This window comes from Pelecanus crispus, chromosome 15 (assembly GCF_030463565.1).
Source record: "Pelecanus crispus isolate bPelCri1 chromosome 15, bPelCri1.pri, whole genome shotgun sequence".
Lineage (NCBI taxonomy): Eukaryota > Metazoa > Chordata > Aves > Pelecaniformes > Pelecanidae > Pelecanus > Pelecanus crispus.
In genome coordinates this window covers 4,343,939-4,361,524 of record NC_134657.1, presented here as the reverse complement: position 1 = coordinate 4,361,524, position 17,586 = coordinate 4,343,939, and the positions used below count along the sequence as shown (strand labels likewise).

General features: G+C 47.6%; 3 protein-coding genes across 3 annotated transcripts; 1 reads left to right on the top strand and 2 right to left on the bottom strand.

The window, feature by feature from the left end:
- Positions 1-3,228: 3,228 nt before the first annotated feature.
- On the bottom strand, positions 3,229-6,001 carry FBXO2 (F-box protein 2). The gene is made up of 5 exons (XM_009487320.2): positions 5,716-6,001; positions 4,464-4,590; positions 4,272-4,367; positions 3,780-3,915; positions 3,229-3,363 (listed from the first exon to the last, which is right to left on the bottom strand). The coding sequence occupies exons 1-5, from the start codon at positions 5,963-5,965 to the stop codon at positions 3,229-3,231; spliced, it is 744 nt and encodes a 247-aa protein (XP_009485595.2). The 5' UTR covers positions 5,966-6,001.
- A 1,912-nt stretch (positions 6,002-7,913) lies between these two features.
- LOC104025631 (F-box only protein 6) lies at positions 7,914-11,089 on the top strand. Its single transcript, XM_009491196.2, has 5 exons — positions 7,914-8,178; positions 8,807-8,933; positions 9,661-9,756; positions 10,098-10,233; positions 10,917-11,089. The coding sequence occupies exons 1-5, from the start codon at positions 7,920-7,922 to the stop codon at positions 11,061-11,063; spliced, it is 765 nt and encodes a 254-aa protein (XP_009489471.1). The 5' UTR covers positions 7,914-7,919; the 3' UTR covers positions 11,064-11,089.
- Positions 11,090-12,380: 1,291 nt separating this feature from the next.
- On the bottom strand, positions 12,381-16,627 carry MAD2L2 (mitotic arrest deficient 2 like 2). Its single transcript, XM_009491207.2, has 8 exons — positions 16,582-16,627; positions 16,251-16,369; positions 15,701-15,772; positions 14,762-14,862; positions 14,529-14,623; positions 14,345-14,418; positions 13,181-13,273; positions 12,381-12,876 (listed from the first exon to the last, which is right to left on the bottom strand). Exons 1-8 carry the CDS (start codon positions 16,619-16,621, stop codon positions 12,835-12,837), a joined length of 636 nt encoding a protein of 211 aa, XP_009489482.2. The 5' UTR covers positions 16,622-16,627; the 3' UTR covers positions 12,381-12,834.
- Between the last annotated feature and the right edge of the window lie 959 nt (positions 16,628-17,586).

Here is a 17,586-nt window from a genome sequence, read left to right as displayed (position 1 = left end):
ACAGCTGGGCTGCAAGCAACAGGGAATTGTCAGGTTGGGCCCCCCCATCCTTCCCATCCCCAGTCTTGAATGCCTGGTGGGGGAGCAAACTCCATCTGTCCACAGACCCCCCCAGGTGGGAAATAATAGATGCTTCACATAGAAAAATTCGATTAGACTTGACAAGAGATGTATGCTAGCGCTTCCTTGCCAGGGCCCCATCTTGCTCTGTTCTGTTCCTCTGCAAGAGGCTTGCTGCAGAAGCTATTATGAAAAGAAAAACCCTTTTAAGTATAATGGCACTTATAGCCAGGACTGGCTGTGGTGGGCTTTATAGAAAAGGAAATTACAGTGGGGTCTTGTACAACTGCAGCCACCAAGATGCAGTTGGCTCCCTAGGACATCAGACGCCAGCTGCTGAGAGCGGGAAAGGGCTGCGTGGAGTGCTGTGTCTAGGGCTTCTCATAGTGCCTCTGGGTGTTAGAGGTGTGTTCATGCTGGTGTCTTGGCCAAAAGTGAGTGGTTCACGTCTTGAACTCTCTCCAGTTCTCCTCATGCAGCTGTTTTGTTCCACTGTGGGGTGTTTTGGAGGGCATTCCTTTCTTTGTTTGGTGTAGCTCACTGCTAAGCTCGGCAGTGGTCTGCCCAGAGATGGCTGTGGTGCGCTGTGGGTTTGATGTGCAAAGGAAATAGGAGCCCTTTCTACAGCTCTTGTTGCCATGTTCAGGACTGGGAGGAGACCCTTTTGTGTGGCCTTGGTTTTGTTTTTTCCTCCGGCATGAATGCTCCAGCAAGACTCAATTTTTGTGTTTTGATGCTTGGATTTCTAAATACTCTGGGTCTGGGTGATGAGAGTATCTGTTAAAGTACTTGGGGACAGACCTCTGTCTGTACAACACATGTCTGCATTGGTTATCAGTGTTCCCAAAAGCTACTGTGTAGTATCACACGGTGCTTGCTGCTGTTGGCACAATGAAAAGCAGAAGGAACCCCCATTTGAAGCTGTGTGTGATAGAGCCCTTCAGCGGCTGGGAGCTTTAATACATTGAAATCCTTTTGTCAGGGTTGCACTGACTTTCTGTAATCCTATGAAATTGCATCGTCTCAATTTCTGTGAACACGTGAGAACCCATTAACCTCATGTGCTCTGTTCGTCTCGGACAGCTGAGTTGATGTAGTCTTGGAATTGGATGTACGTGTATGGTGCAGATTTCAGTGTGCTCAGACTTCTGGTATTTGATCAAAATTCAAAAGGCATTTGGAACAAAATATTTATGTGAGCAAGATTCCCCCCCCCCATGTACCCAGGCACTCACTTGCACTGGGACTCTAGCACTGTTGTGGCTGAACACAAGGAGTAATCACTCCCCTGAGGTCAGCAGCAGCTTTTGCAAGAAGCTCCGTGGAGCACAGGCAGCTATTCCCTGCAGTGAAGCTGCAAGGCATTGAGTATCTTGGCAGGCACCTCTTGGAGGCGAGTGGGAAGGTCAGGACAGCTTTGCAGGATGCCCCTGGCAGCCAAGGTGAACACCAGGCCTGCTGGCATGAGGGGGAAGTGTGGAGTGGGAAAGCCCCAGGGCAGCTGCGTTCATGGTAAGAGAGCTGCTGGGGAGGCTGTGTGCATTGAGTAGTCCAGCCTAGATGAGCCTGAAGTGGGGGCCATGGCCCTACCCTGTATTTACAAGGGACACAGTATCTGAAGGCTTAATCCTGGGCTTTATCCTGACTGTGAGATGGCAGCTTAGGAAAGGTTCAGTTTAACAATTGCATCACGATGTGGAATATTGATCCCCTTGCTGTACTGATTCCTTAGAGACATACGGAAGCCTCATTTCTTCTGTGGGGCAGAGAGTGGGTAGCGAGTTGAATATTAACTAGCAACTTTGTCAGCTGTGTTAAAGGCTGTGGTGAATAAAGTTGCATTGTGTGCAGAGGTAACAGAGGGGAAAGAGTTAAATTCTGAACTGGTTCTGGTCTCTCCTGGGTCAGAACCAAGGCTGAGCTCACAGTAGAGCTACAGTTACAGAGGACCTGGAGGGCATCTGTCAGGGCTGGGCTGTAGAGGAGCCTTTCTGGACCTCCTCTGTACCTTGCATGAATTCCCACTATGTTTTAGGTGCACCTCTGCCTGCTGCTGCTCTGCAAACCCACTGCCCATCAGGTGCTTCTGACAGGTTTAGGCTGCTGGGCTGGGGAGCAGAGCATGTACCTCTTTCTGGGAGACTGACAGTGTTATACAAGATGGAGTAACTCCTGTTTTTTGGATAGGACTGGCTGACATTGCTCCACATAACTGAACAGAAAAAGCATGCTTAAGCACAGGACACAAATACCCAGCACACAAGGGAAGATCCACGCACAATTGTGTCATTTTATTAAGTTTGCCTGGACTCTGGCTTAGCATGGCTGTGGTTTGGAAGGCCAGTGTGCCCTAGGCACCCAGGGACAGCAGTGCAGAAAGCCCAATGAAGCAGAGCGTGCACAAAGTGACCAGCTCGGAAGCTCTCTCCTTTGGCTACAGGTTTAGTAGTACACTGCATTTGTAATGGTGCACTTTGATGCAAAGTGGTATTCAAGTATGTATGCGCTGGCAGCCCAGGAAGGGAAGACAGACAGATGGACACAAAAATCTAAGTGCCTATCTCTCTAGGCAACACCAGCTCTATTAAGGGGATGCTCTTCTGAGAGGACTGACTAGCAGGGATGGGCTTGGCTCAGGGAAGCTTAGGCGTCTTTGCTCGGGATGGTGGCTCACAGCCCTGAGTGGTATCAAGAGGCACTAGTGGGAGTATGTACCAAGTGCTGTCTTGTCAGAGAGCATATGGGCTGGAGGCAGACGTGTACTTTTTGCAGACACTGTTAGTAGCGGGAAGAACTGAGATGAAGTGGGGCCAACAACAGCTTTCTGTGCGAAGAGTATCTCCTGCCTGCAAAGAGTCATACTGGATGACCATGACGTTGCATGAAGCAGAGGCCAGGATTTTTAGGTGATCTCATGTCTGATGGAGAACATCAGTGCAAGCGGCGAGGCCGAGTCTAATGTGGTGCATTCACAAATCTATTCACATTCTTTGCATAGTCCCCTTGAGGAAAGATGGATGATGGCCCCTGGCATCTTGCATGCACATTCACACACAGAAGGGTCATATGGTCTACGGCCCGGAAGCAGCACCATGCAGAAACCATCCAAAGGCCATGGAAAGCCTTGAGGGAAGTCAGCTCCAGCACACAGGCCCCAGGTCAGCACAGCTATGGCTCCACTGTCACACTGCTGTTGGTAACACGTACGCCATACCATCCCTTCCAGAATAGCGTGTCCTGGCCACCATGTTCAAAGCGGACAAAGCGGACCCCAGGCCCATAGTTGGAAAAGGTGTGGGAGATCTTTGGGATGAGAGACAAAATGGTTGTTGGTCAACATCAAACCACCATGAACCTACCCTTCTTTAGTGCCCATAGCCTTCAACCCCACCTGCCCGACATACCTACCAGGTTGGGTAACATTTACACTAGGAGTTACTGGGAGGAGCTTCGATCCCATTGTTGTTCAGAGGCTATTGAGCCTCTCCCAGTTGGGCATCTCCTTCATCTTACACCTGCAGTGGTGGCTCAGCAAGTTTCCAGGTTTTATGTAAGGTAGCCTTCCAGTATAATCCCCTCATTCAATCACAGTGTCATGGCTCCACAGAACACATGACAGCCGCTGCCTCCTCCAGAACTCCCCTGCTTCTCTTTGCTTAAAGATATTCCCGATTCAGGTAGGTTGGGTGTCACCTGCTGAGCCCACAGCTGTAACTCACCTCAGTCCAGCTGGCATCGTTGTCCTGTGGGATGGCAATGGTCTCACTTCTGTACTCAGCCAGAACATCCTCATTCTCTGAGAGCAGCTTCACGCAGAGCTCATAGAGGCAGCCGGCATCACTGCGTCCTGCATACCTGCCAGGAGATCCAAGCTGCTAGTCTTACCTGTGTGAACTCAGCAGAGCCAGAGCACGCAACTGTATCTGGCTGAATGCAGGCTCTACCACTCTCATCAAGTCACTGGGGCCTGGGTTTGAGGTGGAAATCTGTAATGGTTCTTGCCCCAAGCCACCACCTCCCTTCATTTACAACAGGGACCTAGTCTTTACAGGCCATGTGCACTGATTGAAGCCTGTGGGAGCTGCTGGTGGCTCTGTAAGCCAAGACCCAGCCCTGTCCCACATCTAGGGGACCTGGCAGCTGAGGCTTTAAGGCCCAGTGCAGGTATAAGCCCTCTCTGCCTTGCCTTCTGAGGCATCCTTGCTACTTACCAGTCTTTTACCACAACTTTAGGCTGGGTTGTATCCATCAGCTCTTCCCAGTAGCCCGCAGCCCTGAGGTCAATGACCTGAGCTTTTCGACACCACCTGAAAAGCGAGATGTTAATTGGTCTCACAATCTCTCCTGGGAGTGGGGAACTAAAAATGTCCCCTTTCCTGAATAAGAGAAGAAATCAGCCTTACTCATAAGACGTAACAAAGTATTTATGGACTCCTTCACTAGGGAATTCTTTTCCAAAGTCCCCAGGGAGCTCTTCAGTTTTCCAGCCATCGCCTCCATTCTCTACCTCTCCCCAGTGCTGCAAGTCTTCTGCAAATGGCAGAAAAGAGACTCAGATGAGTCTTGGTTTCTGTGGGCCTGGGGAACCTGACCTGCTCCCACTGGCACCTTCCTCTGGCTTGCGAAAGGCATGCTGTTAGGTGCAGTGCTGATTTTGTATGTAGACTGTGGAGATGTTTGTTAAGTAGAGGTCAGGCAAAAGCCTTTTGTCTGGTTGAACTTAATGTTAACAAACTTAACGTTCCCCACCAAAATGGCTATGTGTGTGTAGGTTTATTTAACAAAGTACTCCAGAGAAATTATTTAGGTATTCTGAACTGTGTGTCAGCACTTTTTCAGTGTCATAACACAGGAACAGCCTGGGGAGAGATGCTGATTGCTTTATTTCTAAACTTTCTAAATTGCTAAGTGGTATTTCTAGAAGCAGTATGGCCCTAAATGTTGGGCTTTTCTGGTCTTAGCCAGAGGGAACGTGGGTGTTGGAAAAGCTTGCAGAAAAATAATCTGTAAACAAAATGGAGAAGCTGTGTTGATATTGCTTTGGTCTATGATGTGTGAAATGTATTTGTTGCTGTTTGGGTTATGAGGCTTGGTTACTGCTGCTTATTGCTAAGCATCTTGTAGAGCGGGCAAGCAAAGTTCACAGATTGTCAGAATAATGGCAAATGGGGTACGCGCACAGCTCTGTAATGTGGGCTGTAGCAGGGAGGGTACGCACAAGATTGCCTGAGCTGCTTCATGGGAGGAAGGCCTGAAGTGCCTGGTGAGCTAAGGGCAGATGAGCTCCTGAGCAGGGAGAGGCCTGATCTGTCCTGTCATGATTTAGCAAGAAGCAATCTGGAAACCCAGATGCCGCTACCAGTACTGCACTGGACAGGGGTTCTGCAAAGGACATCTTGTCTCAAATTATGATTCTGATCCCTGCAGAGGCTTATATGAAGCTGATGTCAAGTAGAGCCCTTTGTAAAGGCTGACTATCAAAGGCCTTCATGCCCATTAAATGATTTGACTGCGTGCATTAAGTGAGTTGACTCGGGCAAGAAGAAAATGCTGCAACCTGAGCAATTAAAATCTTTTTCAAAGACTGGAGATGCCCAATTCCCGGTGACTAGTCATCTCTATGAAATCCTAGGGCTTGTTATGCTTGTGTCTCACCTTCACCACATGGGTTCTTGATGAGATTCTTCCTTTTCTTACTCAGGAAGTAGAAGTTTTGCCAGTTCTCCGTGTTCTCCTGTGACTCTGCTCCGGTGAGGCCTTCCTGCTGACACTTAAGGATCCAAAGCGCAGCTCCATCGACCAGGTTCTTCCACTGGCAGCAGACCAGGCGGCACGCCAGCACCAAATCCACCGCAGGTATGGAAGCCAGGATTCTGATCAGCACTGCTTCAGGGAGGGACTCCATCCTTGGGCCAGGCTGGATGGAACTTTCCAAGAAAGAAGGGGGAGAGGAGGTGTGACACAGTGGTCCTTCAGACATGGGGTTCCCCACTCTCAGTGATGTCAAACAGTGATGCATTAGGGAAAAAAAAAGAGAAAACAAGCATGTTCTCTGAAAGCATGATTTTGGGGGCATAGATTGCTTGCTAACCTCAAGGCCTCCTGACCCCTATTAAGTTAATACCCTGAAGCATGTGAGCAGATTAATATTTTATGTTCGAAGTGAAGCCCTTAGTAAAATCCATCCACAAAACGCAAGTAGCTGATATCTGCAATTGTGGACAGCTTGTCTGTTTCCCAGACTGGAATTAGACCTTCCAGAAATCTCTGCTGCTGCAAAATCAGCTTCTCTGCAGAGGGAGGTTTCTGGGTGTTTGCTCTGCCTTTAAGAACATGATTGATAACAAACACTGCAGAGCAGTACCTAAATATCGATGGTGAGCATCTTGCTGGCCACACTTGCAGTGGTTTGTTCTATATCTGAAAGGCTTTCCCTCAAGGGACTGGCACTTAAATCTCCTTAGTCATAAGCCTATATAAAGTATAGGTCTGAGGATAACTGAAAATAACTCAGTTGATATTGTCTAATATTCCTTTTTCTATGGCCTTATAACCTGAGCAGTTAAGTCAGACGTGCATGCTTTAACTTCATGTGCTAATTCTGCACTCTGACTCCCACCAGCTCTCTGCTGCCCTGAGTTCTAGGGCCAGGTGCTGCAGGAATAAGGAAAGATGAGTGTGCAGATTCAGAGCCCCGTGCCATCAGTGTGGGATGCACTGGGACACTGCTTTTATCTCAGCAGAGTCCTGATGCTGGGAGGCTGCAGTAAACTGCACAGATGCAGCCAAACTCCTCAGGGGTGAGTCATTAAGCCTAGGAGGGCACTAAGGACAAAGCAGGTGAAATACCCTGACATGCTACTTGATGAAAAATGGCAGTGCCAAATCTGGTAAGGGAGGGAAGAAACAGAGTCGCTACTGCGAGAGCATCCCAAAGCTATAGATGTTCCAGGTGCAGGGCTATCCTGTGTCCTCTATCTGCACTGCAGACAGCAGGGGGAAGCTGTCACTTAAAATTCCCTGGCTGTTATGGGGGTAGCACTGGGGATTTCCCATTCCCCCCACTCCTTTCCAACCCTCGACTGCAGTCCTGAAGGGCAGAAGATGATTTTTAAAAGACAGACAAGGGAGACCGTGCTGGCTTCGCCTGCTGCAGGAATCCGCGTGCCTCGCCCGCTCCGTGCCCGGTGAGGGAGCGTCGCGGCTCTCCTCGCTTTGCAGCGATTCCCCAGCGCTCGGGAGGGGCGAAGGCCGCTGCCTGCCTTCCCTGTTCCGCTGCGCCCCGCAGCCCCCATCCCCTGCCCTGCTCGGGACGCGCTCGGGTCCCCTCTGCCCCCGCCCGAAGCCCCTTTCCTCCCTGCCGGCCCGGCCCGGGAGGAGCCCGCAGCGCTCGGGGGCCGGGGCCGGGCGCTCCTACCTTAGCCGCTGTGCGCGGGCGGGCGGGCGGCCGCGGCTCTGTGGCGGGGCGGGCGGGGGCCGGGCCGGGCCGCCCTGATAAAGGGCGGGGGCCGCGGGGCGGGGGGGCCGCGGCCCCGCACGGCGCCGCCTCCTTCCCCGCCTCCCCGCCCCGCGCTCCGCCCGCTGCGGAAGGGCCGGGGCCGCCGCCGCCTCACATCCGTGTCCGGAGGGCGCAGACGGGCGGAGCCCAGGTGGGGCCGCGGCCGGGGCCGGGCGGGGGGAGCGGCGCTGCTCGGCGGGGGCAGGGCCCGAGCCCACGGCTCCGTCCCGCTCGGGGCCCCCGGGGCGGGCGGGTTGTCCGCGTAGTTCTGTCGGTAACCGGTGGAAACTCTGCTTGCTTCCCGAAGCTGTGGGTGCCCGGGGGCGTTGCCGCCGCCCGCCCCGGACGCTGCCGCTCTGTGATGACAACCATTGGCGACCTCCCCGAGGACGTCCTGGTGGAGCTGCTGTCGCTGCTGCCAGCCCGGGACCTGCTCTGCACCTGCAGGCTGGTCTGCGCGCAGTGGCGGTACGTGGTGGACCTGACCACCCTATGGAAGCGCAAGTGCCAGCGCGAGGGGTTCTATATTCAGAGTTTGGACAGAAGCATCTCCGACTGGAAGATCTTCTATATGCTCTGCCACTTGAAGAGAAACCTAATCAAAAACCCCTCTGCTGAAGGTTTGTTTAATTATTCATAGGCGAGAGCTAAGAGAATTTCCCAACAGTCAGAATGAGTCAGTGTCCTGCATTACTCAAGCACTGTGGTGGTGTGGGACTGTCCAGCTACTGACAAATCTCTGCTGGGTCAGATCCACAAGTAAACATCTGCAATAAAACTACAGAGGGTAGCTAAAGTGCTGGTAAGCACGTATCCATGGCTGCAACCAGAAAAGCCTCGGAGTTGCTAAGGCCTCGGCTCTGCGGACAGCGACGGTTAATGTCGCACAGCAAGTACAACACGGCAATGAAACTGTCGGGTATTGGGATTAAACGTTTGGGCAGCTGGGGAATTTTTGTTGTCAGACTTGACTAATATGACTACAGTAATTCTACTTCCTTACTGATGATGAGTTTCTGACATAGTCAGAAAGTTGCTGCCTCTTGTCCTAGCTGCTGACAGCCACGTTAAAAGTAATGGCAACATAAAGACAGGAGTCACTTTTGGCTGTAGGAAAACTACAGTGTGTCTGCAAACTCATCAGAGCAGGCTCCTGGTATTCTGCTGTAGCTGATGCTTTAACAAAAGCAGAGATGCTGGAAACTGGTGTGAGGTCCTAACACTCATCTCTGCTACCTGTGTTTTTAGAGAACTTTCAGCACTGGATACTTGATAATAATGAGGGAGATAAGTGGAAGATTGAGGATATGCCTGGACCTCATGGAAGAGGGATGCCAGACCCTGAAGTACGCAAATACTTTGTCACTTCATATGGGTAAGAACTGGATTCTGGTAATCTGGCGCTGGGAGACCCGCTTCCTCCTGTCTGTCTGTCTGCAAAGGCACCACGGTTAGGCAGCTGGGGGCGGGACACTGAAACTTAGCCCGTGTGTGGGAAAAGAAAGGAGCTTAATTAACCTTTTACACTAGTTGGTCTAAACACACAGGTGCACTGAGAGAATTAATCACAGCATGTGCTAAATTTCTCTGTCTCTACCAGGAATGTCCTGTAACTTAGTCATGATAATCCACACGGGATCTCTGCTCCTCTTCTACCAAAGGTGGTGGGCAAAGGTTAAGGTTTAGCAAGCTAATCAGATGCACTTACCTGACAAGGTCAAAGCTCTGTAACCTCTAAGAGAGTAGGTGTGTTTGTCATGCTAACAGCTTGCAATAAAAGCTGACAACAGAGGAGGATTAGCTGCTCTTACACCCATTAAGCAGCAGGTTCCTGTTACCAATATATGCTACAAAAGCCATGGGACCACTTTTAATCCAGTTTGTAGGTAACTCTTCCTTTTATCTGGGGGTGAAGCTAATCGGTTCACTTCCTTGTCTAGTTCTGGCTGCGGAAAATGGCGTGCCTTAGCCCAGTCAGCCTCGTGGGCCTTCAAGGTCTGGGTGGGCTTTTGGCGAGAGTAAAGTTGTTCAGGGAAAGTGTGGACATTGAGAGGGAAGAGATGCGTTTTGTGAAGCTGTGAATATTTCTATTGCTGTTGCAGGCCATGCTTCAAGTCTCAACTCATTACTCTGCAGAAAGAAGGATACTGGAATCAGTTGATGGATGAGAAACGGCCTGAAATCGTAGTCAAGGACTGGTAAGCGTATGCACTGAAAACTAGAACTTCTGGTATTGGCCTAGAGATAAGCTAGGCCTCTGAAGCTTTTCATGCTGTAAAACTAGTTCTTCATCCTTTGGGAGCTGTAGCTCTTGAGTAAAGCATAAGCTAAATCTAAGTTTATTCAGTGGGCTGTAAGGAGGTGGCAATCCTGCAAAGAGGAGGATAGCTGGAAGGTTTAGAACTTTTTCAGAGCTATGGGGATGATGTTCCTTTTCCTCTGCAGATGGGAATCCCCTTGGATGCTGTTTTTGAACACTAAAGAAAACTGAATGCTGTATATACAACCCTGCTCCTTGACTTACTCCCTGCCTCTCTAGGTATGCTGCCAGATTTGACTGTGGATGTCGCTATGAACTCACAGTGAGGCTGCTTTCTGAGGACTACATTGTCCTTGAGGAGTTCCGTCCCGAGCCAGTGGTTATAGAGCAGTGGAACGATGCGATGTGGAGAGAGGTGGGCAGCAGCTTTGCATCAGTATTGTGACACTTGAATCTTGCAAGTCTTACCTGGCCAGAAGTCCCAAGTGGACCTACTTTCTCTGCTCTTCAGCCTCCTCTACTCAATACAAAAGGTTAAATTAAGTAAGTCCTTGCTGTTGACAATGCTGAAGAAGCAGTAGCGCCATGAAAGAACTAGGTTTGGTTTGTAGGTGCCCAGGGTTTTCTAAAGAGTATCCCCTAGGCTTCTGTGTTATTTTAGCTCTGTCTCTTTCATTGTTTTTTGCTTAAGTTTTTGTCTAAATAACAAAGCTACAAGAGCACAGTTCTTGTTTTTATTGGATCAAAAAGCTTTGTTTTAAAATTACTGCATGGATGTAATTTAAAGTATTGCAGATGTTACTCTTTTTAAACCACTGAATGTGTTTAACTGGTTTGATTGGCTGTAGATTCCCCAGTACGTTGTTGTTTTCATGACAAATGTACCTAAGAATCAAGCTTATGTTATGATTGACTTTGGAGAGGCTTTTTTCCCTGCCCCTCAGAAAGGGGTATGGTGCGCTGGTATCTTGGATATTAAAGATATCTTAGAATGAGCTTTTCCTGAGACCAAGACTTGCATACTGTAGTTGTCCTAGCTTCTAGGTCAGTGCTGGCTTATTTAGGCAAATTAAGGAGAATTTTCTTCTTTCTCCCCAGATTTCTCACACCTTCCAGAATTACCCAGCTGGAGTTCGTTACATCTGGTTTCAGCACGGAGGCCAAGACACCCAATTCTGGGCAGGATGGTATGGGATCCGAGTGACAAACACCAGCATCACCATTGGGCCCCTGACGTTGTTATGAAGGCACAATATAAGTGTTTGCTTTTACCTCAGGACTGTAACCAGGTGGTCTCAGGTGCACTTATTTGTCTGTACTCTCTGGGTGAGTGTCCTGCCTTTGTCTTGCACAGTTGGTCTCAAATACAAGCAGCTAGTTCTCATTGTTCACAGCAGAACTTCTGCAGGCCCAGCCCTCTGGAAGGACTTCTGTCTTCGCCTTTCATCCTCCTGTACCATTGATGTTACCGCAATTACTAGTGCCCTTCCACAGGAGGAAGACTAGGACAATTAAATATGGTATCTGTCTCTTCTAGTTAATATGTCCTTGTGCTACAGCCAAACTCTGAGTCTTAAACAGACACCACTTCTTGTTTGTTTATGAACTTATGAAAGATAAGGCTAAAATGTTTATTTCAGATTATCAATGCTGTCTTCAAGGGCTCTGTAGCAGAGAGACTTGTTTTGTATGGTATTTTCCTGTTTCAGTTTAATTTTGTATAAAAACATGTATCTTTCACATCAGACCTTTCATAGCATAAGGACACTGTCAACCCTTTTTGATATAAATGCTGTGTCACTGGTACTTAATTCCTTACTGTTTCTGTAAGCCTATATGATCAGAATGGTACATACCTGCCTGTCCGAAGACAGCCCATCATTGTTTGAATAAACAGCCAGAGAGAGAAACAGGAGATAAGGAATCCCTTAAGGTGGCTACCTTACAACTTAAGTGCCTTTTGATTGTGCTGGGCTTTCTCCACACTACCTTTGTACTACCAAAGTATGTGGTTTGTACTGAACAGTCTAACCCTATATAAAATGTTAAAGCAGTGCATGACCTGGATCTATAGTATTCTTGCACTTTTTACTTGGAGGAAGCAGGGCGGTACTTACTGGCTGTCTTATTGAATTGTCTGGCCAACAAGCTCAGCTCAAATACTATGAATCATGTCTTCTACCCCTGCATGCACAGAGCTAATACTAAGGCCTTCCTCCATCTCCTGTGATAGGTGTAGGATTAACAGTGCTTGCCTTGGCTGTTCTCTGTTAGGAGTAGGGCAGTTGGCAAGCGTCCTTGGTGGACGGGCAAAACCCACCTTGCTAATGCCACCCGTGGGTAAAAGCTGTCCCATGGAAAGGGGAGAGACCAAGGTTGTGTATGCTCTCGTAGGAACTGACAGATCCCACATATGTTCCAGTAAAAGGTGTGGAAAGGTGGTGGAAGCTCCACATAAAATACAAAGCTCCATACAAAACAAAAATGCTTCCTCACTTAAGGCGGGAGGCTGGTTTGGACAGGACTCAGCCTAGTTCAGCTGGGGTAAATCTTAGTATTTATTGAAGACTACTTGGGACAGTCACAGCGGACAGACACTACATAAGGCCTCAGTCACCCTTAGTATGAGTCCATTGCTCGAGTGGAGCACATGTCACAGATCGCTGTATATCGCTACCGATGCGTGGTGGCGATGCTCTGTTAAGGTGAGGACTGGATTGGTACAAAGCGCTGACTGCACGCTGCAGCAGGCTACATCCTGCTGCTGCCCCCAGGGATTCACTGTAACAAAACCTGTACTTGCTCTGGTGTGTGAGTGTACGTGGGAACAGGCTCTGGCTCCACATTCCAAGTCAGTTCTATATACAGTGGTAAGAGCACTTGAAATAAAGAGGCAGTAGCTGCTCTACATTCACCCAGAAGGCCAGCTGAAGAGACAGTTATCAAGGTACGGTTTGTGAGATATCTTATTCCACTGGAAGATCAGATGAGGCTTGAAGGCAAAGAAGATTTGAAATCAGGTGCCTTTGTGGGCTCGCTCTTCTACATATAGCTGCATCTGGAGGAGAGAAACAAGCATCAGTTCTGTTTGGTATGCAGGTAGGTGAAGGGGAAAAAGGTCTGCAATGGGCTAAATAGGAAGAGTTTGTACCTTCCCCCATAACCAGATTTCCTACTTTATTATGAGGAGTTTTGCCCTGTTCTGATTACTGGCACAGGCATCTGCAAGACTAAGCAATAATACTGCTCAGCAATACTAAAACTGTTACCCTGCAGAAAATTGCGGAGCTGGCATCAGAGTAGACAAAGCTTAGAACTATGTGCAGTTCCAGCCGCCTCTTGGGCCAGAACGCTCTGCTCACCTTTAAGATATCAGATGTCATAGTCTTTAGGGGAATAAGCCGGGGGTCGTGCATGTGCATGTCTTGTTCATCAGCGAGGATCCACGGGAAATCCTAGGGGCAGGAACACAAGGTGCTTTATTTGCAGAGAGGCTGGCAGGCTCTGTAAGGTGAGCTCTGTCAGCACTAGGTCAGCATTAAGTCAATGAGAGATCTAGTGGCTGAGGGAAGAAATGGGTAACAAACCCTGCGTAACAGCAAAACTGAACGCTTGCATGCTTTGCCAAGTCTCAGGGCCAAGTTATCTTCAATTACAGCATCAAACTATATAATGTTAACCAGTTTTCCTTATTCCAGAGGTGACACCTCACCTCTTTAAAAGATATGCTCTTAGCTGTCCTGAGCTAGCATTTTATATTTGTTACACCAGCATTTAACTGCAACTCCAAAATGCTCAGGGCATGGATTTCTGTCCTGCCTTGCAAGTTTAAAGGTTGGCCTACTATACAACCAGTTTCCATTCCTAAGCAGTACAGAACAGACTTCCATTCTGAAACAATTTTATACTTCACTAACTTCATTTATTGTGCCTTAGGATACCCGAAATACCTTGGCTCAGGGAATTTTCCCTGTACCTAAGCAAGGATTCCTAAAAAAAAAAAATCTTGCTTTAAGAAGTGAACTGCACACTCTCCTGCAAGATAAAATGTATTTGTGCACCCAAAACCCACTAGTTACTTGAATCTTAGTCTTCCTTGCTATTTATAAAGAATCAGTCATCCACACATAGTGGATGTGGGATGAGAGGGTTTTTTTTTGTTGTTACTTGAATTCAAGTGCCTATTTTATATGTCAGAGTACTTTTAAGTACTGAGTACTTGTTGGAGGACTTTTAAGTGACTGAGCAGGCATTATGCAGTAAGTATTGTTACAATCTAATTCAGGCATTGAAGCAGCTATTATCTGCAATTGTGGCTGGTGTGTGGTGAATGTGCTCAGTCACCTCGCCAGAGTGAACCATTTTAACACATTCAGAGCAAAGTTGTGAAGTGTATCATGTAAAGCTGACATACACATCCAAAATACCTAGCAGCCTTAACCTTAGAGGTGCCCAAACTCTTTCATTTCCAGTCTTTGCTCTGCAGGCTGCTCACACGCAATGAGGTAGCCAAAGATATCACTCACCTTTATCACTTGGATCTTTTCCATGTTCCGTGTGGCAGCTTCCCGCGTGTGAACCAGAACTGTGAAGGTGCAACCTGCAAGAGAAGTAGTAGGCTCCAGATCAGGCGACAACTGACAGAGGATCAGCCACTACCTATTGTCATCTCAAGAATGCCATGCTGTTAGGCTGCATGGATGTGGTCACCTGGGGGATTGTTGTCAAGCACAGCATCGCACACGCTGATCTTCAGGATGAAGGCACGCAGTAACTGCTCCACGTGGGACAGCAGGGACTCTGAACTGTTGAGGAGACAGCAGTTGTTACTGGCATGCAGCAAAGTACCAGGGCCTGGCGCTGCTTCCAGAACACCTCTGCAGAGGCAGGTGTGGATGCCACGGGCAAGCAGTAAGGGAACCATTACCCAAGGGAAACATTACCTGATGGACAGAAGAGGTGGCTGGGTGATCTCAAAGACAAATCGCTCCACGGGGTGGTGCTCTTTATCCAGGATTACGACTACGACTTTCTCCACATCGTTCTGCAACAACAGAGAGAGAAAAATCTCTGCCTTAAAACAAGCTGTCTTCTGCCCCCAGTGTGCTTCACAGAATTCTGATAAAGTGGGAGTATGCTTACTTGTTGTGGCTCACAGCACTAGCGGTTATCCAAAGCTTAAGCACTATGAGATTATTCTTACCAATCGGAAAAAATGCTTTCACAAAGCCATTTCTTGCTAGATGTTAAACTGATAGCTTATTGCTAAGGCTCTAGGGAGATGTTTCTCTAGATACTGTTTTGGCACAAAGGAGGAAATGTACAGCCATCTCACTGCATCACTGGGGAATGGACAGTGATGGGGAATTACAATATGCTTAGACCGTTGGCCAAATATAGCAGCTTTGTACTACTGTGATGTAAAACTGACCTATTTCCATTCTCTAAATGTCTGTAAAGAGCAGAGCATGCAAAATCTGCCAGCATCCTACATCCTGAAATGTTTCATATGGTCACACCTAACTGTACATGCTGGCTTACAGCAAAGCATTTGAACTATTTTGTCAGATCAGTGCTTAAACTTAAATGTATTCAAAAGCAAAATGTTAAGTTAACATGTAGGATGATGTAACTGGATGTATATCTTTGTGTGCATGTATTACGTGCAACTAAATACCAATAATCGGCAGCAATGCAGGGCCTTAACTGCAAGGAAAGGTTACAGATGTTATTTTTATTTTTTGTTAGTAACTTTATCAGCTAGTATATTGTGTATGGTAAATCTGTAAATAAATTTTGCAATGAAGATGGCATTTATGTTCTCTTACTTTCTGTCAAACAACCTTGGAGTACTTTTGCCCAGGTCCCTGATATGATCTTACCTTCTCAAGCAGCGGCTTTACACAGTGCAGCGTGTCCTGGATGTACTGATTCAGCTCCGGGTGGCAGGACATCTGTAGCAACAACAGTGAACAGTCAGCGCTGTGTTCTGATGTGAACCAGGACGCTGCTAAATGGGAAGATTTAAACAGAAGCACCAATGTCTTACAAGGCACTCGAGTCATGCTTCAAATAGAATTTTTCACCACTAAGTTGCCAATTCAAACCAGTAATTCTTTCATGGAAGGGTTAATTGGCTGAGGCAGATCACTGCACCCACAGAGCTGTGGTGTATTGGGAATAGTATATTCCAACCACCTCTACCTGGGGCAGCTGCCTACTACTGTTCATGATCTGCTTGTTCCATGAGTACTGCTGTATCCTCAGCTACAGGGCTGTTTTCTCTTTTGACAGGAACCAAGTTCTCTTCAAAAATGAGTTTGCATGTTAAAACAAACTCTGGAAGTGATTTAGTTTATTCTGATGAGTGTTGACTGATCCCCACTATTTTGCTTGTCCACATGGCTGTCAGCTTCCAGGAAAATCTCCTACCTGGACAGGTACATTGTATTTTTTCCTCTTCTGAAAGATCCCAATAGGGTAAACTTCTCTGACATATAAGATAAGGTGAACAGCCACTTCCAGAAATTCTGAAAGAACATCTGCAACAACTGAAAAACAAAAGTAAAGGATGCTGAAGTATGGGGGCAGGGGAGCATGCAGAGCAATTCATAGGAATTTTTTTTCAGGTCTTTTTCCCTGCATAAATTCCACCTGCTTCCCCTTAGCTGCAGGAAGTTTAGGGATAGAACAACCCTCCAACAACAATTACACAAGCTCATGCACCAACAAGAAGCTTCACAAGCATACCACAACATACTACCTTGCCCAAAGTTAAGGTCCTGCCGTGTGAGAGTGGTCATCTTTCCCAGAACCTGGAAGTAATCACAAGAAATAATGGTTGTCCTCTTGCTCCTATATTATTAATAGTCAGCTGATGGAGCCATCCACTTCCCTAGTGCTGCTGAGCTCAGACCCAACAAACTCTGCTCTGCGCTTAGTCATGAGCATATGAACTCTGCTGTGACAAATCTGCAGGGCCCACTATGAAAGGTTTAAGCACCCTCCATAAGCAACACCACGTCGTCAGCACCAGCAGTGCAAAAACTGAAGACAGCGTCATTGCTGTGTTCTGGCTCACACCTCTGATTAATACTCATAATTTAATTCCTGCTTTTTTTTTTTAATTGTGTTTTATTAAAAAGTGAAAACCTATCCAATTCACAGCTCTTCACTGTCTCCTTCCCTTTTTGATGCATTTTGCTAGGACTGGAGAATTCGTGATTTCTAAGACACAGGAAAGCTTAGACAATCACTTTTCAGTAGCACAAGGAACACTTTTTTAAAGTCACACAAATGTTCTTGCAACATACCCAAACATACCCCTGTTCTAACCCCCATATCCTACTATAACACAAGAACTCAGTTCTATGGGTTTATTCTCACACCACCACGAAAGACTGCTTGTTCAGGCAAGGAGCTGCATCTTCCATTGACGGTATGCAACACAGCTATACATCTGCTGCCTACTACCAAGAGCTTCAGAGTCTCTCTCCCCAGTCCCAAGGAAACCAAACCCTGCACGGCTGCCTAATTAAGTTAACATGGAATTTGTCACAGAGAATCATAGAATCACAGGATATCTGAAGTTGGAAGGGACCCATAAGATCATGGAGTCGAACTCCCTGCTCCTCACAGGACTATCTAAAACTAAACCATATGACTAAGAGCGTCATCCAGATGCTCCTTGAACTCTGACAGGCTTGGTGCTGTGACCACTTCCCTGGGCAGCGTGAAATTTGTGACAATTATAAAGGGCAGCACATTA

Excerpts from the sequence above, each read along its gene's own strand:
- FBXO2 (XM_009487320.2), bottom strand. The coding sequence starts at position 5,965 with ATGGAGTCCCTCCCTGAAGCAGTGCTGATCAGAATCCTGGCTTCCATA. Across the intron at positions 3,916-4,271 it reads AAAGTTGTGGTAAAAGACTG|GTATGCAGGACGCAGTGATG; the intron begins GTAAGTAGCAAG and ends ATCTCCTGGCAG. Across the intron at positions 3,364-3,779 it reads ACGATGCCAGCTGGACTGAG|ATCTCCCACACCTTTTCCAA; the intron begins GTGAGTTACAGC and ends CTCATCCCAAAG.
- LOC104025631 (XM_009491196.2), top strand. The coding sequence starts at position 7,920 with ATGACAACCATTGGCGACCTCCCCGAGGACGTCCTGGTGGAGCTGCTG. Across the intron at positions 8,934-9,660 it reads TACTTTGTCACTTCATATGG|GCCATGCTTCAAGTCTCAAC; the intron begins GTAAGAACTGGA and ends TTGCTGTTGCAG. Across the intron at positions 9,757-10,097 it reads GAAATCGTAGTCAAGGACTG|GTATGCTGCCAGATTTGACT; the intron begins GTAAGCGTATGC and ends CTGCCTCTCTAG.
- MAD2L2 (XM_009491207.2), bottom strand. The coding sequence starts at position 16,621 with ATGACCACTCTCACACGGCAGGACCTTAACTTTGGGCAAG. Across the intron at positions 14,863-15,700 it reads TAAAGCCGCTGCTTGAGAAG|AACGATGTGGAGAAAGTCGT; the intron begins GTAAGATCATAT and ends CTGTTGTTGCAG. Across the intron at positions 12,877-13,180 it reads TGACATCTGATATCTTAAAG|ATGCAGCTATATGTAGAAGA; the intron begins GTGAGCAGAGCG and ends TCTCTCCTCCAG.